This window comes from Penicillium verrucosum, assembly GCF_028828655.1.
Source record: "Penicillium verrucosum strain IBT 35672 chromosome Unknown utg000001l_segment0_segment0, whole genome shotgun sequence".
In the NCBI taxonomy this organism is placed as follows: Eukaryota; Fungi; Ascomycota; class Eurotiomycetes; order Eurotiales; family Aspergillaceae; genus Penicillium; species Penicillium verrucosum.
In genome coordinates, this window is record NW_026643210.1 from 6085794 (window position 1) to 6108736 (window position 22943).

General features: G+C 48.7%; 6 protein-coding genes across 6 annotated transcripts; 2 read left to right on the forward strand and 4 right to left on the reverse strand.

Moving 5' to 3' along the window:
• Nucleotides 1–80: 80 nt before the first annotated feature.
• N7516_002260 (succinate dehydrogenase assembly factor 2) lies at nucleotides 81–1055 on the reverse strand (the record flags this gene model as incomplete). The annotated part of the gene is made up of 2 exons (XM_057214980.1): nucleotides 81–514; nucleotides 608–1055. 2 exons carry the CDS (start codon nucleotides 1053–1055, stop codon nucleotides 81–83), a joined length of 882 nt encoding a protein of 293 aa, XP_057076863.1.
• A 713-nt stretch (nucleotides 1056–1768) lies between these two features.
• Nucleotides 1769–2698, reverse strand: N7516_002261 (p24 family protein; the record flags this gene model as incomplete). Its single annotated transcript, XM_057214981.1, has 4 exons — nucleotides 1769–1787; nucleotides 1850–2150; nucleotides 2249–2375; nucleotides 2486–2698. 4 exons carry the CDS (start codon nucleotides 2696–2698, stop codon nucleotides 1769–1771), a joined length of 660 nt encoding a protein of 219 aa, XP_057076864.1.
• A 642-nt stretch (nucleotides 2699–3340) lies between these two features.
• On the reverse strand, nucleotides 3341–7044 carry N7516_002262 (uncharacterized protein; the record flags this gene model as incomplete). Its single annotated transcript, XM_057214982.1, has 2 exons — nucleotides 3341–3666; nucleotides 3717–7044. 2 exons carry the CDS (start codon nucleotides 7042–7044, stop codon nucleotides 3341–3343), a joined length of 3654 nt encoding a protein of 1217 aa, XP_057076865.1.
• Nucleotides 7045–12011: 4967 nt separating this feature from the next.
• N7516_002263 (uncharacterized protein) lies at nucleotides 12012–13157 on the reverse strand (the record flags this gene model as incomplete). Its single annotated transcript, XM_057214983.1, has 1 exon — nucleotides 12012–13157. One exon carries the CDS (start codon nucleotides 13155–13157, stop codon nucleotides 12012–12014), a length of 1146 nt encoding a protein of 381 aa, XP_057076866.1.
• Nucleotides 13158–16344: 3187 nt separating this feature from the next.
• Nucleotides 16345–17910, forward strand: wetA (developmental regulatory protein WetA; the record flags this gene model as incomplete). Its single annotated transcript, XM_057214984.1, has 1 exon — nucleotides 16345–17910. The coding sequence occupies one exon, from the start codon at nucleotides 16345–16347 to the stop codon at nucleotides 17908–17910; it is 1566 nt and encodes a 521-aa protein (XP_057076867.1).
• Nucleotides 17911–19637: 1727 nt separating this feature from the next.
• On the forward strand, nucleotides 19638–22678 carry N7516_002265 (uncharacterized protein; the record flags this gene model as incomplete). Its single annotated transcript, XM_057214985.1, has 3 exons — nucleotides 19638–19831; nucleotides 19913–20955; nucleotides 21015–22678. 3 exons carry the CDS (start codon nucleotides 19638–19640, stop codon nucleotides 22676–22678), a joined length of 2901 nt encoding a protein of 966 aa, XP_057076868.1.
• Nucleotides 22679–22943: the final 265 nt, after the last annotated feature.

Genomic DNA, 22943 nt, shown 5'->3' on the forward strand with positions numbered 1-22943 from the left:
GACAATATGACCACTATGACAACTATAGTACAGTTTTGAAATCGACAAAATTCTCGAGTCCAATCTCTTCCAAAAGGCCCTTACGAGTTAAACACCTGAACATCAGGCATTCTTCCCAAGCCACCACCGCCAGTCTTCTTATTCTTGGCCTTCTCAAATCCAGTAGCACTTTTATCGCGAACATGCTCTCTAAGTAGCTTGAGAACCTCAGAACTCTGCCAGCGCGACGGAACAGGCCGGTAAGCCGCTCTGAAAGCGCCAATGGTCTGGGCCCATTCACCACTCTTGGCACCGGTCTCCTTCCAAGTCTCGGTGATGGTATCCTCCTTAGGAGCAGAGGGTGAGATTTCCTCTGGCGGGTCCTGTGTCGCCCAGTAGTAGATGTCCCAGTCGTTCTCATCGAGGAAGCTGTCGTACTCCACGAGCTGGTCGTAGTTCATCTTGCCCAGGTAGACATCTGCGAAGGTCGAGAGGAGCAAGTCTGACTCCAGGATTCCGCGCTTGCGGCTTTGGTCTGGGGTGGAGTTGGTTAGCGTGAATGGTTCTTGTTATATTGATGCACCGGATGCTCGGCTTTAACATAGCATGCATGGGAACGGGTACGAACATAGCAGACGGGCCCTCTTCGTGGCAAGCTCCTCCCCGACTCTCTTCAAAGGCTCAACCTTAAACGTAATACCCTCCATCTCACCAACGCCAAGCTCGGGCTTCTGCGCCCCGTTATCCTGACGACCACCGGTGAAATGCTCAATCCTTCCGGGGTACGGATCAGACGGTCTGTAGTTGGGGTCGACCGAGTTCAGCATCTCCGGTGGCGGCGGCTTCTGCCCGACATTGATGAAGTCATTTGTCATGGTCGAGGTTGTGTTTGGAATAAATTGGTTCGGGGCCTTGTTGGCTTGGTTTGCGCGGTGCGCCTTTACCTCTGGGGCAGCATCGTCGCCATCTTTGAGGCGTAGAGCTGCTGCGCCGAATTGGCGGTTTAGTCTTGTGATTGTGCTTAGGGATGACGGCACTGGTCGCGCGAGGCGATGGAGTATACGTGGGGCGGACATCCTGCTGTACAGTATCCTATAAAGAGAGAGAGAGTTGGGACTTTCTTTCCTCTAGGGATGAGGAATTGGCGTTGATGCTCGGCTTTGACATCATCCGGTGTAATAGCCCGGGGAACCGAAAAGCTCCTGTAGTGCCCGATGTTTGTTCTGTTTGCAACACTAAACATTCCACTGAGAGGCCGTGGATTACACACTTCTCGATACAACGCAGTTCCATAGGTTCTATGTGTCTATTGGGGCCTTTGGGGGCTTAAAACTGGCTCACTTTCGTTTGCTGTCTTGGCCTGTCTGTTTTCTTTTTTTTTTGTTTCATCAAACTCAGAATCTCTCTGCAAGACGCCGATCTAGATGTATACAGTGGCCTACCATAAACATATAACCTTGGAAAGCTCCCTCTAGGACTACCTACAAGATGTTTACTATGTAGACAGTACTTTACCAGCATGGGTAGATATTGACCCATCCATGAATACTCGGGTAATACCTAATTGGTCGAAAAAGAGCCCTGTAAAGTCCCCAAGATATCACATGCAAGAAACGGAAAATATTATTAACGCCAGGCTGCGGAAAGCATGGTGTACATTTTATATCATTGAGATCATGACTGTTGAACAGAATGCCACTCGACATTAGAGCAAAAGGATTTGCAATGCAACCGCTGCAAAACCAAAAAAGAACCATCAAAGATGCAACCATTCCATGGACTAGTAAATCTAAATAAGGTGCTTAGATCTGCAAGAACCGAATAGTCAGTAACCAATTCCACCTTCCACCACAACCACAATTCGACGTACCTAAAGTAAGCCCTCAGGTAAACAACCTGCCAAGCACCAAGCCCGATAAGCATACCCATGGTCCCGAAAGCGAACCACTTCACACGCTCATTGGTGCTCTCATTGGTATCACGCAAACGCTGCTCACGAGCACGCAGGTACTCCATCTCAGTAACGATATCAGCAACCATCTCTTCGATGCGGCGGAGGTCTGTCTCGACGGGCTTGAGCTTCTCCTGCGACTGGATGCTGTTCCAGTCGCGGGCGTCGGCGCCAATGTCGACATCAAGCTCGATGGGGCGAGAGGGGTTCTGGATGGTATCTGACGTAGTGGTATCGTTTTAGTATGAGTTTCTCTCTTTGACTCCGGCGTTTTCCCCCAATGGATCGTTCGCGTTGTTCGAAGGGACTACCACTTACTGTGGCCGACAAGCAGGTTCTCGAAACAGACGTCGAAAGCCGTGTCCGCGGAGGAAGTGAAAATTTGACGCGTCTCGCCGATGACATCCTTAGGACGACCGTGGTCATTGCCTATCGCATCCTTGATCTATATGGAGAAAAGAATTTAGTCGTGGTTCACAATTCAGCGGGCTGGCATCCAAGTCCCAGCAGACTCAGGACGAAATCCCATCCACATCCAGAAATAATCCCACATACATGGATATTGACCTTCTGGCCATCACCCTTCGTACCACCAACGATGGCAGTGACAACAACGAGCTGGTCCTTCGAGACGAAGTTGCGAATGCATCGCTCGTTCTTGCCGCCGCCGGAGGTGGCGACGAGGTCGAATTTTAGGGCACTGGCAAGCTGAACGAAAACAAAGAGGAAGCCAAGGATGGCCCTCAGAGTGATTGGTGAGGTGCCCATTGTTGCGGCGTTGAATTGGCGGTTGTAAACACGGATGCTTGCTGCTGTTGATGACACCTGGTAAGGGGAGTGCGGGATTAACTTTGTTCCGGTGTTACGGGCTCAGGTCTATACTTTTGACAGTTTATTGTTTCACACAGCGAGTATTGCTGCAGTCTAATAGTTTAATATTTATATCGGCTGATTTCTTACAATGTATTGGATGCATTGGATGTATGATGTTCACAGAAGAATGAAATGGTTTGTGAATGTCAGGGCATTGAAATTAGCCCGAGTATTGGCATGGTATCTCGAAATCCACGAAAGCAATCAAAGCTCAACAAAGAGACAAAATAGAAAACCCCGAAGTCCGTATTAATCGTTCGATGCCACGCATAAAGGTAGACAGTAGAGTGGCGCATGAAAGCGCAAGAGACAATAAGAAAAAGCCACCTGGTCGTAGCCGTAGTAAACAATAAGGAAAAGAGAAACATGACTCTATGTGAACATAGTAAGGGAAAATAATGATAAAGAAGGCAGTGTGCTGTTGCACAAACAAGAAAGACCAAAGCGATGGACATGATATGTAGATCGTTAGATGAATTGGAACGCTCAGCAAAGCAAGACATTAGTCGAGAATGTCGTCAGGTTATTTTCAGCCCATTAAGCCTCGACCTTCTTTCGGCGTGTGAAGAAACGAGAGAAGCCACTGTCCTTCGGCTTAGCTCCCATTTGCGTTGATGGAGGCCGAGTAGAACCCGGAGGAGGCCCTGTATTTCGAAGGAAATCCGCCAAATCACCGGTGTTGGTCTGGCGGTTTGAGATAGAAGGCATGGTGCCATTGTTGCGCTCCTGGCCAACCTTGGCAGAGTAGTTGGATTGGACATTGGTGGGGGCGTTTTGTGTCCGCAGGGAATTTTGAGAAGTACGGAGCAGGCGGGCCTTCATGCCCGATGCACCGGAAAGATCATTTGACGCAGGAGTACTAACTGCAAATGGCTGTGGGGGTTGTTCGGAGGGGGAGGGGGAGGGGCGCTGCGCAGGAAATCCATCAGGCTCTCCTCTTCGCGTCTGGGCTTGGGGTTCGCTTCCTTTTCCAGAAGCTCTTCTAGAAGCGCGTCATCGTCATCGTCGTCGATGGCGTAGGGATCGGGAGCACGGCGTTGCTTCCGAACAGGCTGGGGCTCGTCGAACTCCGTGACGCTTTCCGATGCCGTAGTCTTGTTTCTGTTAGAATCCAGCAAACCGGACCGCGAACCCAGAGACGTCAAAGATTTATTGGGCGTAGATCCATTGCCGGTGCTGACGAAAGACCTGGTGGTGTTATCCAGGTGAAGATCATCCGAATCGATGGTATTGCGGAAAGGTGCAACTGCTCGAGGAATCCGGTGAGCACCTCCAGGCATAGGAGGTCCCTCGCGGATGAAGTCGATGAGGTCCGAGGTCTGAGATCCTTTTGTCTCAGCAGACCGAGCTTGAAGCTTAGGTCGGTTTCCACGGGAGGCAGTGGAAAGAGTTGATGGAGGGCGAGCAGGCCGCGCGCTCTCGGCAGAGAGAGAGGTCTTAGACTCGGATGGCCCACCAGGAGGGCCGGTCGATTTCATGAAATCCGCAAAGTCGCGTGTCGAATCCGAGGGCGCGACTCGCGCGTCCCGCGCCTGCCCCATCTTGCTCGACCTCGAAGTTGATGACATGTTGGTCAAGCGCGTAGTAAGTGGGATGTGCTTGGGTGACTCAATGGATTTGGTGTGGGAGATTGGAGACATCTCTCCGGTTGTCCTTGAGGAAACTGAAGGGTGAGGGCGGTGTTTATCTTCGCCTGGTGGTGCAGTGGTATTTAGGAAATCAGCCAGGTCGGAGACGCCTGCCGTTTCTGATCGGGGAACTGATCGGTTGCTCGGGTCAGGGAAGGTCATTTCCCTCACACTTCGAGGAGTGAGGGTGTAATGGATAGTTTCATCACTGTTGATCAACTTGTCCAGATCGGCAATTTCGTTGTCTACAGAGTCTACGCTCCCGCCAGATGTGCGGCTTGTTTCAGACGAGCTGCGCATGCGGGGCGAACCAGATTCGCCCTGTGGTCGACTCATGATACCCTTCAACTTGTTGGACACCTGCGATGTGGTGGAGCCGGCAGTCACTGGACGCGTATTCTCGCGAGAACTGCCGAAGCTCCCAGACCGACGCGTTTTGCTGATGATAGATGAAGACATCGATGGCCGAGACATGCGCTGAACAGCCGCTCGTTCAACTGCCGAGGCGGATGCGGAAGAGGTTCGATTGCTGCTTGTGACCTCCAACGGAGCAGGTCTGGGGCGAGTTTTCGATCGTTGCGAATTACCTGAACCAGAAGATGGGCGAGGGATGTCGGCAGTGAGAGATTTTGAAGACTTTGCCGTTTCGGTGCATTCCTCTGATGGCCGAGTCGACGGGGTGGTGGCCATGGTCATGTTATTTTGATTATCGGTTGCATCGTGATCGATACAAGATATGATAGCCTCGAGGGGGGGTGCGGGTGGAGCCGGCGTGGCCTCAACCCCTTGCATTTCAGAGTCGCTAGTTTGGTCAGAGATCGACCTTGCATTCAGTAGACCGGCATCTCTCGGGGATTGGCGTTTTGGTCGGTGTATCCTCGAAGTCAATTTAGGCTTTTCACCTAACCCAGTGCCCTCAATCACTTCTGGGTCTTTCTGATTCGACCGATCGCCCAAGGATACGAGAGAGACGCGAGCACTATTGGATTGATCAGTCATAGCATCTTCATCTTGTGATATAGCGCGCAAGGATGCAATCGTCTCGCCGACTGCAGGAGACGCCTCCTCTTCTTCTTCATGCAAGATCGACATTCTCGTATTTTCAGAAGCTTCTGCTGCAGGTTCGAATGATGGCGCCTCTTCGTGCTCTGGCGTGGCAGCAGGGTCAGGGGTAGTTTCAGCTGCATCCACATATTCTGCCGATTCATCATCCTCGTACATAGTCTCCAGGTGCTTCTTCTCCGATGCGGTAGGTGACGGGTGGTCAGTTGGCGACTCTAGCTCAGCGGACTCAGGTGGGGGTGGCCCGTTGGGTAGAGACCTCGTACGAACATGGCGGATTGATTTGCCGGGTTCAATAGCTGACGCACTCACGGGCGAGCTGTTTGCTGAACCTGGAGATTTTGGCACAAGCGAGGGCGATGAAAATACCATCAGACTGCGCGGTCGCACCTTGTGAGCAACAACGGCCTCCATGGTCTGTATATCTCCATCTAGATCGCCAATGTAGCCGGGGACCTCAATCTCTTGAACGTCGTAATCGCTCATCGGCAAGGGGACAGTGGCAGGATCGAAAGGCGGGGGAACCGGCACTGGGAGAGGCTCCTTGGGAGTCACTGGTTCCTCGATGGTCACAATGCTGCTCTTTCGGCTGTTTGCCAGGGAGTATCCACGTGGGCGGAATGATTCACGAGATAGTGTTCGAGAAAGGGTGGTTCCACGTCTGCGCTGCCTCCACGTGCGCCACAGGCGACCCAAGGTTGCATTCAGGGCCAACTTCTCCATATCGAGATCTTCCACCACAAGTCGGTCGATTCTTTTTCGTTCGTCTCCAGGTCCACCGAACTCATCACCACCATTGTTGAGCTGTGCCGACAAACGAGACCGTGCGGTCTCGCCGGCAATGACGAGTGCGCGCTCGCCAATGTATTCGATGATCGAGGTAAGGAAAATCGAAGCTGCGGGTGTAATATTGTCCACATGACTAGTAAATCTGCGTGGTGCTCCGCCGGTTTCTCCAATACTATCTTGTGCGATAAACTCGTCTTCGTCGTCCTCTTCCATGTCGCCCAGTCGTGTATAGACCATGCATCGCAGACGAGTTAACTTCCATGAGCGTACTAGATCAAAATCGCCGCCGGGCTGCTGGCCGCCGCGGAATTCGGTCTGCTCATCGTCTGCTCCGCCCATATATTCGTTCAACTCTTCCTCGGCCGAGGTCACAACTTCCTTGGCCAAGCGCGGCTTCAATACATCGGCCATGGCGGGTCGAATGCATGCGAGCTGCGTGGACTTTGACGAAGCGAGGATATTAAACAAGAGGTTGTCGAGGAATCCGTTCAGGAGTGATAACGCGGCCGGGGTCACCAGCGCCGTGGCACCGGCGCCTGTTTCCTCGTCCTCAGCGACGAAATCGGCGGCGTTGAACTCCTGGTCCGCAGAAATGATATCTGAGGCTGCAGATGGCGAGATGAACGCTGGGGACGGCGTCACGGACGGTGGAGACATGAGATTGACTCGAGAAAACTGCGAATCGGTAGAAACGACGCTGGGGCTGCGCGAACGGGACGCGGCCCCAGTATCCAGGAAGTCGTGTGCTTTGGTAGATTGCATTGTGTACCCCGGGTATATTTAGGTCGAGGGCTCGAGGACTCGACAGCTTTGGTGGCCTCTTTTTCTGTGTTCCTTCGCAGTCCTCGATTTGGACGGAAGGCGCTGGGTAGAAATCGAAATTTCTAAATCATCCTGTACTCCCAGGAACGTCAGTCTGACACGATTCTGCGGGTGAAATCTGACTTGGGTGAAATTGGGGGGCTTGTACGACTGCATGCGCAACCTCGCCCGGGCGGACCCCCGGTGACAATGGAAGGGTGGATTTCTAACTTACCCGTTATAATCAGAGATACGATCAGTGCTCATACCTCATTGGCATAGGGAAAGTTGAAAGAAGCAAAAGAATAAGAGAGAATTACCTGTGAAGGGCCAGGAGCGAGAGAGTCAGGAGTAATTATTCCATCCGAGTCAAGTGGATACTTAGGAACATTCGGGGTCGACTACCGAATAATTTATGGAGCAGCTGCAATTGTATACAAAATCTTACAATCTTACCTGATTACAGTTTTCTTTTGGGGTTGCATTGTAAAGACCCCTGTAGCTTATTTAGGTTATTCCTCTATTTTAAATTCCATAGTCTATTCATTCACTATTCACCTATAGAATATAGGGGAGTATGGAGTACTCCATATATTTTAGGCAGTCACTGTACCTAGGTACTATGTATATCTTATTGAAGAACTACCTAGGTATGTATTCAAAAACGGTCTTCCCCTTATTAAAAGAATACCCTGGAAAGAAACCGATCGCAAATCGTGCCCCAAAGATGAAAAAAAAAAAAAAAAAGAAAAGAAAAGAAAAACAGAACAATGTTCCAGGGATCGGCACACTAAAATGCCCCGCTCACACCTCGTTTCAGGTCTGATTGGTTGTAGGCAGCCAATCATTGAATGACGTTCCATGGATTCGGGCGGCGGGGTGGACTGAGTTAGGCTTTCGCGCCATTCCATTCCGGTACAATTATTGATTTTTTGGCCTCGATTTATTTTTAAAAAGAAGTTGGCCCAGGTGCACGCCGGGTAAATGGACTTTCAAAATGTGTAGCGGGAATTATTTGTAATTATGATACCTGATATCGAGATATCTCATTTAATTATGACCCGCTAATACTACGGGGCGGGCACAATCGGTAGTGCATCTCTTAGCGCATAACATCCTTTTTCCACACGTTCCTCAGCCGTTCCACAGGTCCCAGGGGCACACGAGGATAAGCCTGTGGCGTACAAACGCCATGCTAAGTCCCCATTTTCGAGTTTCCGGAAACTTTATGTATACATATTGCACAATTTGAAACCTTGGAACACATTAGAATCTGAGACAAATCTCCCAAATTATATCAAATGTTCCCCAATCAGAATCCGCTTAGGTGGCCCCCGATGTGCCGCGCACCTGTCCGGGTGGCCGTACCTGATCTGAACCATTTGTTTATCAACTCTGGATCCTCCAATAAATTCCTTTGCTGACCTCCCACCCGTCACTACAACATATATTCTTTTTTTTTTAGAGGATCTTCCAAGGTCCTCCAGCCTACACCTGGGCATATACGAGCGAATTTATATATTGTATGTTATATCTGAAAGCCTAATACAATACGAAGCACAAAATGTACGGAATTTACGGAATTTACGGAGTACACCGTACCCACCTGAGCATACAATGTCGGAGATGACAGGACTTCGGGTCATGTGGGTCCATGTGGCAATGAACAATAATAGGGTTAGGGCGACTAGTATTGCCAGATGCTCCAGGGCATAGCACGCACTAGCAGTAACTAACGATCACAATGGATATTATCTCAATAAAACCCGAGTCATGCATAGCATTCATGCAAGAATATCATGAGTTTCCTACAGAGATCCCGGAAAAAGCAAGCACAAACGTACAGCGCACAAATTGTTATTGCACCTTGCAGGGCTCCTCTATAGATCCAGTGATGTTATATCAGATCTCATCCTCATGCATATTCTCTGATCTGTCCCACCCCTCAGCCCTAGAACCAGCTTACTGTTGTAGGTACAGCATCAACATCCTAGGACCCCGTCCCAGTACCAATCTCATCCCATCCCACGCAGGAGTCACCCGTATCACACAACCAAAAACCAAACGTTGTAGCCAGCCTTGTAGTATAGTCATCCTTATTCTGTGCTGGTTCCCCGAATAAGCTGTCCCCCATGGCCCAGTCTGCATTTCCATCCCCAACGACCCCATTGCACCCGCGCGGCTATGACCACAGTTCGGGATCACCATCAGACAAAAAATTAGTTCCCCTAGCGACCCCCGTCCCTCGAAGCAACGTACGTATCCTATCACCGAACTCCATCGTTGGAGCCAATATACCCCATACGGGAAGAAAGATGCTCCACTCTACTCCCTAGCTGTCAAACACTTCATGACAATCCTTTAGGGCTCCACAGTCTAGCGTGTACGGGGACTTCAATCAAGCTAAGAATCCTGCCATGATCGACAGAGCACTGATTACTCGGATTGATAGATTAGCCGAATATCTCCGCGATTTCTTCCTCATCAGTCTATTTCTCCGTGGGACACTTTACGCTTAAGAGCCATGCAACATGGATGACGTACAACATAGTAGTTACAGAGTACGGGATATATTGTAGTTATGCACTCTCATACATAAGTTCTATTATTGGTCCCTCAATAGTCGACCCGCACCGCACACTATGCTGCAGAATATCTTCCGGATGAGGAAAGTCGTGGTCCCCAATGATCGACATTGAGTACCAAGGACGAGAGACAGAGAAAAGAGAACTCAAAAGCCTGTTTCGACCAGATCATACTCACCGCATCGTTCTAAAAGTCTAAACGAAAGCCCCCTACTCCGTATGCTATGCTTTAGTGTATCTTTTACCTTTCCAAGCTTGTTCCCCGTGCTGTCTGTGCTCTACAGCCGTTGTGATCAACAGATTTAATTAAAACGGCTGTGACAATTCGATTTTAGATATGCACGAGTCATTTTATATGATACGTTACGACGTTGTGGTCAACGGGAAATTTGATTAAAAAAACGGCGAGTCGATACTTCACCTTTCGATATGCGCGAGTCATGCTTATATGATATGTCACTCTTAAACGGTCACATTTCCCCGGCGCATCATGGATAGATCCAAGCGCACGAAGCATAAAGTACACACATTCGAATTTCTTTGCTTTTGTTGCCGTCGTATGCCAAACCCCGAAACGACAAACCCCGAAACCCTGGGGTGATCTTCACTGCATGAAGATAGATGATATACTCCGCGCCTATCATGGCACTACAAATTACATCCCTCCCACGCATGAAACCTGTAACCTGTAGAGCTTGGCACCACCTAACCCATTATTTATGCCACTCATCATCTCGCTACTAAACTAGCATAAAACTACAGACAATAATCCCCGCTGAGCTCAATGCAGCTAGCTAGTTAAGTGGATAATTACCCGCTGCATGAAGTCCCACCCCATGAAGAAACGGAGAACAAAAACAAACCAAAAAAAGAAAAAAAGCTTCCTATAGGATAGTATCGTAATAATCGACGTTATTGAGCCTTACCTATCGACCAGTATCCACACTGTCTCTTCGCAAGACCCTACAACGTACATACGGAATACGGAGTACACGGAGTACAATCACCAGTATGTACTAGCACCACCACACCAGCCGCGCACTCGTCCAAAAATAATCTGTCCATCCCGGCCCAGCCCATCCCTACCTACCCTGTAAGGAAAGAAACGGGAAATTCCCCGGGCCGAAACGTCCACTAGTGTCTGGGCCCTTGGCTAAGATATGACGGATGAAGGGGCGGGCTTGCTCGGCGTGCCAAGTGTCAGGCAATTTTCTAGAAGTAGAATGGTGTGGTATAACCCCTATGTTGGTGCGCCCCAGTCAACGATAATTCACATTCGGCAATAAATTAGGTAGGTACCTTTTGTGTGGAGCGCTCATTCAAAAGGTACAAAATCAACGAACTACAATGTCTATGGTGTTTTCTCTTAGTTAGACCTCCCTATTTGGGACTAATATTACTGGTAGAACAATCTGACAGCATTTATATTACATATTGTGTATTTTGAGGATTGAGGAAAATGGACGTTTAGGCTTGTTCTTTGTACTTTTCGTATGGGCATGCCGTACAAAATGTACATCAGTTCAAGATACGTATTTGGAAGAATAGTCGGCCGCTTATGCGGCCTTTTCGTGTCTATTTGGGGGTCTTTTTTAGGTATATACGAAAACGATAAAAAAAAAATACTTTATGCAAGAGATTGTATAACCTTTGAATCTTGTGCCAGGGGTTAGGGGGGATTTCTGAAACATCCGACTCGGGGCCGGTGGTTCCAGCGGTTGTGATACGATATATATTAGGTATGTAACTATATATATATATATACTCCGTGATAGCACTGTGAATACCTATCTACAATATAAGCACGCAGTACGGAGTACAATGGAGGTTTTTACAAGTACCTACAGGTATATATCTGACTCGGATGTTGAGAACCAGGGAGAACCCGGAATGGTTTGTGGGAGGTTGAACAGTCGCTACATGGGCCGATGTAATACCGGAGGATTATGCTTCCAGGGGGAGCTATTTTGAGTGAAGGGTGGCCTTTTTTTCCCTGCATTCGCCTAGAGCGGGAGGGGCGAAGTAGAGTGAGTGATACGGGCACTCAAGGCCGGAGTCATAGAAGCCGATGATGGCAGGAAAAACAGGCTAAGCTACATCTACATCATGAATTGGGAACATCTAAAGTTTTGGAACTGTTTTTGAATACCAAGTGCTGGTTCGGGAAAATACATGACCATTGTCAAATCCGACTCCGAAAGCACCTGTGAAAAATTTGAAAGCTTTTCCTAGTTAAAGAGCCGTTACATTGTGTGCCCCTCGCCAGATCGTGGGCGAATCCGAAAGAAAACGTTGTCATAATCGTAAAGTCGTGGTATTTGTTTGCCCATGTGCAAGTAGATCTTAGACCTGTACAGGCAAGATTTTGGTTCCGAGGTCGTGCACAATGCCGCCGGCGAAGAAGCTCAGTTCATCAGGACCAATGTCGACACGACCACTCGCCAGTCTGTCCAGCAGGAATTTCTCGATCTTGTTCAAGAGGGCTTGATGGTGATCCAAGTCTAGGATCGATGAGGTGGAATTGGGTTGGTTGCTGGGTTGCTCTTCTGCGCGGAGTCTGATTAACTCGTTGAGCTCGTCTTCAGCAAGGAGATTGCAGAAGATGCCAGTGACATGGTTGGAGACTAGGTCGAGATACAATGAAGGCGCACCCTCTGGATCCACGAATTCAGCGTCCTTACCCAAGCGAATGTGGTCGACCTGAACTCGAAGGTATGTCTCGTACTTCGGGGTGGCAATACCGCGGATTCCATTCATGTAAGCGACAAAGAGGTTGCGGTCCAAGTCCACGGCATCACGCGAAAACTCTTCTGGTTGGTTGGTAGATTTGCGAACAAACTCTGGGTGGCAATCTTCGTTCTTGTTGGACTCGGCGATGTCCATTTTTTCGAGTTGATCCAGAAGTGTTTGGGTACCTTTGGAGTTGCGAGCGAGCATCATCATTTCATGGCAGGTCATTTGGTGATCAGGACCTTCGTCATCCGATACTTCCACGCTGTCAATGTACTCCACCTGCGGGTTAAAGCGCACGGAATTCTCCTCAAAGGAGATGAAGGCATCGTCAAACGACTCTGTGTGATCCTCATGAGTCTCGGGGACGTCCCCGTTTGTTTCATCCCAGACCGAAAAGTCCGAATCACCACCGTCGTCCTCTTCGTCAGATTCGTCGGAGAGTGCATCATACTCAGAATCAATTCCATCCGAGCTATAGCCCGATTCTGAATCGGACTCTTCATCAGAGTCAAAGGTAATGGTTGAGTTTTTGAGGATCGATTTCAAGAAAGGACGCAAAGTCGGTTTGGTAGTGGAAGTCGATGCACCTGACTGAGCTGGGGTGCAACCATTCGATGTGACCGACACTTCATCGGAGCCATAGCAGCTGTCGTGGGAGAAAGACATTTCGAGGTTGGAGAAGGTTGACGAGACGGAGCCCCATGAGCCCCGATGGAGGGTCGAGGTGCTCATTTGCTCGGTGATTGGTTTGTCCATGCTGGCGGTGCGACGGTTTATTTTGTGTGATTTGTCGAACTGCCTAAAATATCAAGACGTAGAAGGCTCTGCGCTCGTAACCGAGCACTCCTAGGCAGGAGAGAGAGATAGGGCCTGTGGAAGAACGGAGTTGGAAAAGGTGCGATCAGTGAGTCGAAAGTGAATCAAGAGAATAGCAAGGGCATCGAAAGCCTGCAAAGCACGGTGAAAAGTGCATAGTGAAGGCACACGGGAATCGTGTAAAAGTTTAAGGAAACTTGTCCCCAGCACAAATGTTGGAAGACATGATTTCCTGAGACACTTTTGTGATTAGATGTAAAAGGGTGCTTTCTTGCCGATCTGGTGTGCGGAACAAGATGATGGAGATTGGTTGCTGTGGTGATTCGAAATAAATTGAGGTCGGTCACGGGTAACGGAGATGCCAAAGGTTTTGTCGAGATGCATGTAGGGTACAAGAAGGTGGCAAAGGCGAGGAGTTGTATTCGCGTGACGAAATGAAAGCGGCGTTGGAATGTCGCGAAAGTAGCAAGGGTCGCAAGGGTCGCAACGGGGTGTCGCGAAAGAAGAAGATAGACAAAAAAAGCTTATCGAAATAAAGATGCGACAAGAGGAGAAGATCGGAGATAAGAGATAAAAGGCGAGAAGAGAAGAGTGGCCCACGTTTCGCGGGGGTGTGATGGAGGGGCAAGATCTGGGTTTGAGTCACGTCGACTTTGGAGTAAAGGCGACGATACAAAGTGTAGATCAGGCAAGTGCAGAGAAAAACACGGGGTGACTGCAGATGAGCAGTAAAGATATTGGAGAGTTGATTATCCAAGGACACAGGTTGAAGTGGCCTGAAGAGAAGAAGAGAGAAAGAGAGAAAGAGAGAGAGCGGAGGGTTCTTTCCTTCTGGGAGGTCGGTCGCCCCCCGGTCCCATTTCTCGTCATCTGACTCAGCCCGAACTTGACATTTTTCGGAAATTGGGCTCTTTGTTTCTTTTGTTTCCTTTTGTTTCCTTTTTTTTTTTTTTTTCTTTGTTACAAAGTCATCTGCACTATTTTCTAGATTATTCCAATGCATTGTCATGATCACCTCACCTAATTATATCCCATGACCAAGCACGGGGTACGGAGTAACTATCTAATATTCCTTCCTTTGAGAATAGCCTCGGGAATATCGGATCACCAAGTCTCAGCCGGGAGTTGCTTTTTTTAGTGTCACACTCACAATTTTCACTGCGGTCTTTCCTTCTAGGCATATGAGATTGAATGACTACACATATCCTAGGGGTATCTATGGCTTATTATCAAGTCCTTGCTGATTGCATAACTATACCTTAACAAACATTGTTGAATGGAGCCACCCGCTGTTGCCGCATCACTAAAATCACACCAAGGTGTATTGTTTTTACGACTCTTCCAATGCCCCCCTTTTTTTTGTTTTGGTCATTTCTTTTTAAAATTCCACTTTGGCCGGCGATCTGGTTGAATCCTGCATTAGCACCTTATACTCCGTTTGAAGAAAATGGCCACAACTGCCTGACAGGTTGTAGGCCTGTCAGGCTGATCCAGAGCCTTTGGAACTTCAGGTATACCAAATATCAGTCTCAGATTCACCGGATGACTCTCAACCCAGGTTAAAGTCTCGCCTAGATCTATGTTTGTTATTGGGTATTGGCCGCTTTGTTTGTCATACCTGAACTGAACCCAAACACTACATATGTCAAAGGGAGCAAACAGCACACACATTGACATGCTGCCAACGCATTACAAACCATTGGCAGATTCAAAAATCTGCCTAAAAAAAAATTGGCTAATGAATATAATTTGAGATGCAAGAAATATCTGCAAGCTCCACCATCATGGTATTTTAAAAAGGAAAGAAGGCGTCAGATCCCTGATCTCATACCAGGAAGAAGGCTTGTTCTTTACTGCATTCAAACATGGCCTTATCTTGATCAACTTCATGCAGCCCAAATATAGAACATGGGGTTGAAGCAAACACACCTGAATAAGGGCACAGAACGTCGATCTCCTGCAGGTCCAGATTTTCTCAACCACTCAAGCACTGAAGTACACATACATACTAGGGCTTCCCAAGAAAATCTGTCCTTTGTCCTTCTCGAATACCCAAAACTCTTCTGTGCATTGTTCGGCGGGGAAGGGGGGTGACATTCCGCCCAGCCTCTACGTTCCAACCCACATTCCAGACCGTCTATCACCAACGGGGCATTGACCCATTGACAACATCACCCCCACTCCAGTTGTATCGATTGGCTAATCATGATGAAGCAAATGAAAGAAGTATGTAGCCAGAGTGCGCGGCCGATCATACTGCTACCCAAGTCGACTGATGATGGGATAACAAGCTATCATGACGCTTACACTGCAAGTACCAACCTTGGAACTTAGTAGGAGATCATCCTTCTGTTCCAGCTATATGGCTGGTCCTGGTTCCTTGGACAACTCTGAACGGCTCGGAGAGCGTTCCGACCCCTTTCCTTTCCCAATGGTCGTGCTCTTACTCCGTACGGGTTATGTCGATCTTCAAATTAAAGGTGTCGGCACAACATGCCTAAGTCCTCCCCAGACCTGCTTCACCAACTAATTTGATGACTGTTCCACTGCTTCTGGCTTAGTGAAGGAGGGTTGCATTCCCGCGGGTGGCTATCCGGAACGAAACCTCTTTGGGCGTTGGCGAAGATTGACAGCTCGGCCAGCCATTTAGATTTCCACAACTACGATTGGCTTGGAGAGTCTTGAATCATTCCTTCGGGTGGTTGGTGGGGCCAGCCAGGAGCCAACCGGGCCCTCTATAGCGCATTCCTTGTCCATCTTTAGAGCACTTGGAATGTGTCTAGAAATTCTGAGGCTGGTGTCCCTGGCAGCCATTCAAATAGGGCTTGCATCTGTTTGTTTGCTTTGCTTTCTTTGCATCATCTGCAGTGTTTTCTTTGATTGACAATCTATCAAACATTCAAACACTCAAACATTCAAACACACTTCCCTTCTTTATTTGCATCCTTTGCATTCTCTCGGATATCCGGGTCGATCCCCCCGAACTATTCCCAAACTTTCCAAAGCTCTATTCCAAGACTATATCTTTGGTTGTCCAATCAAATCCAAGTATTTGGATCTTCAGTCGCTGACTACACAATCGCCTCGTACTTTTACTATTGTCGCTGCAAACGGAAAATCCGACAAGATGTTCGCCCAACCATACGACCATTCGTTCAATGACTTGTTCAACCAATACGTCAACATGGAGACTAGTGCCGCTGATGGAAAAGATTCGGCGTTGTCCGATTTTGATCAGCTTTTCCCACTTGACTCGCTATCAAGTGATTGTGGCGATCTCCCACCTACTGTCTCCACTCCCAAACGCCATCAATCACCGCAACCCTGGAGTAATGAGTGGTCCCTGCAGAATGACGGGGCCGCTGTCGATCATTTTGCTTTCCATGACACCGTCCACCCCTCTGCAATCTCAGATGTCAATCTGAACGACTTTGAAGTTCCCTCTCGCCCTACAGCAACCCACGCCCTGTCTACTTCTCCATCCACTCCTCCCGCTACCCCTAGACGGAAGCCTACCCAGAGTGCTCTCATCACTCCTAAATCTATCCGCCATCGCAGCCCGAATGAGCGTCGCTCTCATTTGCGCAAGCAAAGTTTCTCCCCCAGTTTAATGCGCTCTTCCAACCTATCCAAATCAAGAATGGCATATCCCGAGGCCTGGGCCCAGCAACTTCAGAACTTCAGTCTTCACACTTCCGAAGATCGTCTGCCACTGTCGCCTCCACCATCGGATGTCCTCATTCAGCATGAAAACATGCCCACCGAACACATCATGAACCAACCTAGAGACTCAGCAGAGATGCCTCCTCAGTACGACGCAAGACTATATCACCAGTCTCCCTCAGTTTCAATGCCATCGCCGAACATCGCAATGGCAGCACGCCAGCAACAGCACTATATTGCTCACCCAAGCTCTTCCACCTTGACTAGCTCCAGTCCTTCTTCCGCAGATGATATGTTCTCTTCATCTCACTCATCTGACCCCCAATCACTCTCCTCTTGGCAATCCGACCCTCTTCATGCCTCATCTCTCCCTTTCACTCCAGACCTCCAAGGCCAAGATTCTCAATGGTGGTCCCCCATGCCTTCTCGGGTCGCTCAACAACAGGCCTCTTACCTCGCATCTCCCACACCTGTCCGCACCACGCAAAGCCTTGGAAGCCAAAACGACATTATGCAAGGAGGACTAATGATCCAATTCAATCCCTCTTATGACATGTCGGCGGACCACTCGTTCTCTTCATCTAATATGCTCCCCGCCACCCCTCAAAAATTCGACACCTCCTTCACCACCTCCCAACTCCACAATGGCTCCCGTTCACCATCTCTCTCTCCCAAGGCCGGCACATCACCCAGGAACAACATCCACAATGGTTCCATCTCTAAGCCCACCCATCGCCGCACACACAGCCGCAAGCTCTCCGGCCAGAGCATAAGTGCTCCCAAGCCCGCCAAGGCATCTGGCTCCTCGTCCCGAGGCTCAAACAAGTCTGTCAGCGTATCGTTCGTAAACTTTACCGCTCACGACAGCAAGAAGATCCTGACCGGAGTTGCTCCCTCCGGCAGCTCTAAGACCAAGGCTCGCCGCGAGCAAGAGGCCCGTGATAGACGTCGCAAGCTGAGTGAAGCCGCATTGAGGGCTGTGCGCAGCGCTGGTGGCGACGTCGAAGCTCTCGAGGCTGTTCTCTGTTAAACTTGTGTTTTGTTTTGTTTGTTTTGTTTTGTTTTGTTTGTGTTTGATCTTCGCTTCTGTCCTTTTTTGTCTCTGTTTCTTTCAGCCGGTGTTTTAGGGTTATATCATTGGGAATATCTGGTTTGCTTTTGGAGTTTACGGTTTTGCTTTCAGGCTTGGGCCCGGGTTATACACCCTCAAAATGTTAGACTATTCTAATATCTAGACTCTTCTGTGGATATCTAATCCATAATACTTTGTGACTATCCACCTACTGCTGTAGATTTTCTTTCTTTTTTCGGGCTTTAGAAATTTTGTGGTATACGTCTTTCTTTGCCAAACTGGTGAGCTTCATCCCTTCTTTTTCACTATTGCCACCATCATTATTACTGTTTTCTGTGGCTAACCATTTTTTTCTATCGAGTCCTCCATACTCAGCCATCCATGCACCAAGCTCTCCATAAACTAAGTCCTCCATACACAGTCCTCCATACATTAAGTCCTTCATAAACTAAGTCCTCCATACATTCAGTCCTCCGCACACAGTCCTCCATACACTAAGTCCTCCATACACTAAGTCCTCCATACACTAAGTCCTCCATACACTAAGTCCATACCCCATGTCCCATACAATGTCCCATACAACTTGCCCCATATCCCAAGTCCTACATTATATGTATGACATTGAAGCCTACAACGCGCGCTTCATGCTCCACCGCCGACTATAAATACCATCCCGATTAATTTCTTCTTCTTCTTTCTTCTTCCCTCTCCACGATACATCAAAACACTTTGGTGAGTAAGGACTTTGTTACCTTGCACTGGATTACCCCTTATGCCCTGCCATTGCATGCCAGCCCTATGATATGGGCAGATTGAGCACTTTCTGCATCTCTCTCTATCATTGCATATGCAATTCTCTTACTTTGATCTTCACCAATCTGCCATTTACTTCACTTTGGTATTCACCATTCTCTCACTTGACTTTCATTTGCTCTCACTTGACTTTCATTTGCCCTCACTTGACTTTCATTTGCTCTCACTTGCTACTTTCATGGGATCTCACTTGTTGTCCATTGATTGCTGCACATCTTTTACCCCAAGCCCTAGCCTGCAACACACAATTCTTCTGCTTGCAATCTCATTGAGATTAAGTATTCTGAGTGCCCCTCGGCCTTCACTTGCTACTCCTAGTCCATTCTGATATTCTCATTTGCTGTTGGACATTTGCCTTTTCCTGGTTTGCCTTGATTTCCATTTCTCTTCCATCGAAGAATTTCCCTTGCACCATTATCCATCTCTTTTCACATCTCCGTTGTCATTGCATTGATATTCTCATTGGCATCGCTCTTGGCTGTGGGTCGGGCTACTTGTTTTATCGCATTGCGTGCCCTACATTGCCCATTGCTCTGCTGCATCGGTCCGTCTTTATATCACTGCATCTCAACCGTCTAGCGTTTCATCGTTACTGACTCATTTTACAGACTACATAACCAAACCTGACTTTTTTTTCTTCCTTTTTGAAAAAGGAAATCTGCGGTGGACAAGATCGCGCTTGTCCTGTTTTTGCCTTTGTTCTTCTGTTGTTCCTGTTACCTTTAAACCTCTCCGAAATACCCAAACAATTAGGGTTTCGAATCCTTGTCCTCTTCTTCCACACTTTCTCGAACACGAGCAAAGTTCGCCTTCCCTCTACATTCTTTTCTACTTTTTCGACTACCCCTTTTACATAACCGGCATTCGTTAAAATGTCTGGACGTTCGCACGGTGATCTGCCCATTCGAGGCGGCCGTGGAGGTGGTGACCGTGGCGGTTTCCGTGGCCGCGGCGATGGTGGCTCCGGTAGCCGTGGCAGTGGCCGCGGTTACAGTGGTGATCGTGGGCGTGGAAGTGACCGTGGCGGCAGCCGTGGAGGTCATCACGAACCCGAACTGCCCTCCGGGTAAGTTTATTTGTTCTAAATCACGGGGGAAATATATCTAACATACGCATAGAATGTTGACAGACCCGGTTGAACCCCTAGCACTCGAGTGCAGGCCTTGGAGGACCGGTATGTTACAGAGTCCGCAAAGGCTCGACCAGAGTCCGGCACTTTGGCTCGGCGTCCTGGCTACGGCACCCAAGGTCGTTCCACTACCCTGCGAGCAAACTTCTTCTCTATGGAGTTCAAGCCGCACATCAAGTTTTATTCCTATCGCCTGAAGATCAAGCCCGAGGCCAAGAAAGCGCAGCAAATTTTCATTCTTCAGAGCATGCTCCGCAAATACCCTCTCTTCAACAAAGGAATCGGCGTTGCCACTGATGGGGCCACTGAGATTGTTACAACCGAGCGACTTCCTGAGGATCTAGCGCCATTCGTTTGTTCCATGGGCAACAAAAGTGGCCATGGAAGTGGCCATGGAAGTGGGAATTCGGCACCCTACACCGGCCCTTGGAACGTCACGTTGACCTTTGAAAGCTCTTATTCCCCAGCTGACATGATGGCATGTCTTGAGGACGTCAATCACCGAAGGGAACTTGATAATGAAGCACCCTGTCTCCGAGTACTGAATATCCTCATGAGTGCTTATCCCTACAAAGGTACCGGTATTGCCATCATTGGCAAGGGACGAAACAAATTCTTCCGGATGGATAAGCGAAAGCAGTCAGAGGACATAACGGGTGGCGCCGAAGCCATTCGGGGTTACTACTCAAGTGTGCGTCTCGGTGCTGGACGAATTTTCCTCAATCTGAATGTTAGTCATGGTGCATTCTTCAAACCAGGCCCATTGTTGTATATTATCGAGAAATTCGTCGACATGCACGGTATGAACCGAGAACTTCTAGATCGGTGGTTGAAGGGTTTGAAAGTTCACGTCATGCATCTGGATGCTCGAGAGAACGGACATGGGGTGATGGAAAAACCCGTGAAAACAATCTGCGGAGTTGCCCATCCTAGGGATGGACGCAATAGCCCCAAACCCCCACGGGTTGCTAACCTTGCAAGCTCTGCCGACAACGTGCAGTTTTGGATGGGGGATGATCAGAACGGAAAATATGTGACTGTTGCCGATTACTTTTTGAGAAGTATGTTTACTGTCTATCAGTCAATATTTGAGGTGCGTTGTGCTAACAAGAAATAACAGCTTACAATAAGAAACTCGAGCACCACGATGATAAACCGGTCGTGAACGTTGGAAACCATGATCGTCCAGTTTACATTCCTGCGGAACTTTGCGAAGTCATCCCCGGGCAACCCTTCAAGCCAGAGCTAAACATGTTCCAACGACAGAAAATGATCAAGTTCAGTTGCCGGAGACCTCCTCAGAACTATGCCTCCATTATGACCGAAGGTTTGGACATCCTGGGGATCTCTGAAGGACATACCAAGGTGGTAGGCATCAAGCCCGGCAAGGAGATGATCACTGTACCTGCACGCATTCTGAACCCTCCGAATCTGCTTTATGGTGGCAAGAAGACCACTAACCCTCGAAATGGTGCGTGGAATCTGGTGGGAACCAAGTTCTCCCAGTGCGCCAGCATCAAAAAATGGACCTGTCTTTGGATTCGGAAGCAGGGTGCTCGTGAGAAGCTCACAGATCCAGAGACTGCGATCGACATGTTTTACAGAAGAATGCGCGATCATGGCCTGTCGCTGCCACCGCCCACTAAGCCGTATATGCAAATCCTTCTCAATAACGATGATAGAGAAAATCGAAAGAATATCCGGGAGGCGTTCAAAAAGATCATGAAAGAGTTTCCCTTCTTGGCTGTTTTGCTTCCCAGCCCAGAAGGCAAAATCTTTGATTACGTCAAGTATGCCGGAGATCTTAAAACTGGCATCCTTACCCACTGCATGCTAAGCGAGAGAGTCGCAAATCTCGAAGATCAATATTTCAGCAACAACGCCATGAAGGTCAATCTTAAGATGGGAGGATGGAATCAACTCCTGTCGCCGGCTAACGCACGCTTCCTTGGCACAGGAAAGAACACCATGATCGTTGGCTTGGATGTCACTCATCCGTCCAGCACAGACCCCGAAGTCTTCCCCAGTGTTGCTGCCATCGTTGCCTCCACTGATTATCGTATGGGACAATGGCCCGGTGAGGTTCGAGCCCAGACGCGCCGCCAAGAGCACGTTGAATTCCTCAAAGATATGATGCTTGCCCGGCTGGCCTTGTGGAAAAAGAACAACAATGGCAACTTGCCCCAGAATATTCTCGTGTACCGTGATGGTGTTAGTGACGGTCAATTCAACATGGTCCTTACAGAGGAGCTTCCAAAGATTCAAGCTGCTGCCAAAGCGGTATACCGTGAAGCCCTGCCCAACATCACCATCGTTGTCTGTGGAAAGCGCCACAATGTGCGCTTCTACCCTGCCAATTCGAGGGACCAGGATCGAACATCTAACCCACTCAACGGATGTGTTGTTGACCGTGGAGTCACCCGCCCTATCTACTGGGACTTCTATCTGCAAGCCCAGGCTCCTCTCCAGGGTACGGCTCGTCCAGCCCACTACATTGTCATTCACGATGAGATTTTCACCAACCCGAAGGCCAATCCGGACCGCAAGCCCGCTGATGTGCTGCAAGAACTTACCCACAACATCTGCTACCTGATGGGCCGGGCCACTCGCTCGATCAGTTACTGCACTCCTGCCTTCTTGGCCGATAGATTCTGTGACCGTGGCCGAAAGTACTTGTTGGCTTTCTACCATGAGAACAACCAGATGGTCGACAGCCAGGATAGATTCAGAGGTTCTACCTTGAATGTGGCCAGTGTATGCCAGAACAGCATGGTCTACATCTAATTTGACCATTGTCATTTTCTGCTTGTCAATATTGGACGATCTTTCTGGATTCTGGACTTTGATATTCGATACCCATTTGTTGTGCTTTATTGTTTTTTTTTTTTCCCACATTGTTCTTCATGTTTGCATTGACATGTTCTGAGCTGAAAGATTGCTCATGATGCGAAAGCTATAAAACCACAAAACGACCAAACAAAAGGGTGCAATGTCCTTGCTTTTCTTGCAAGCTTGAGATGTGCCTATGCTGCAACAAGTGTGAAAAGTT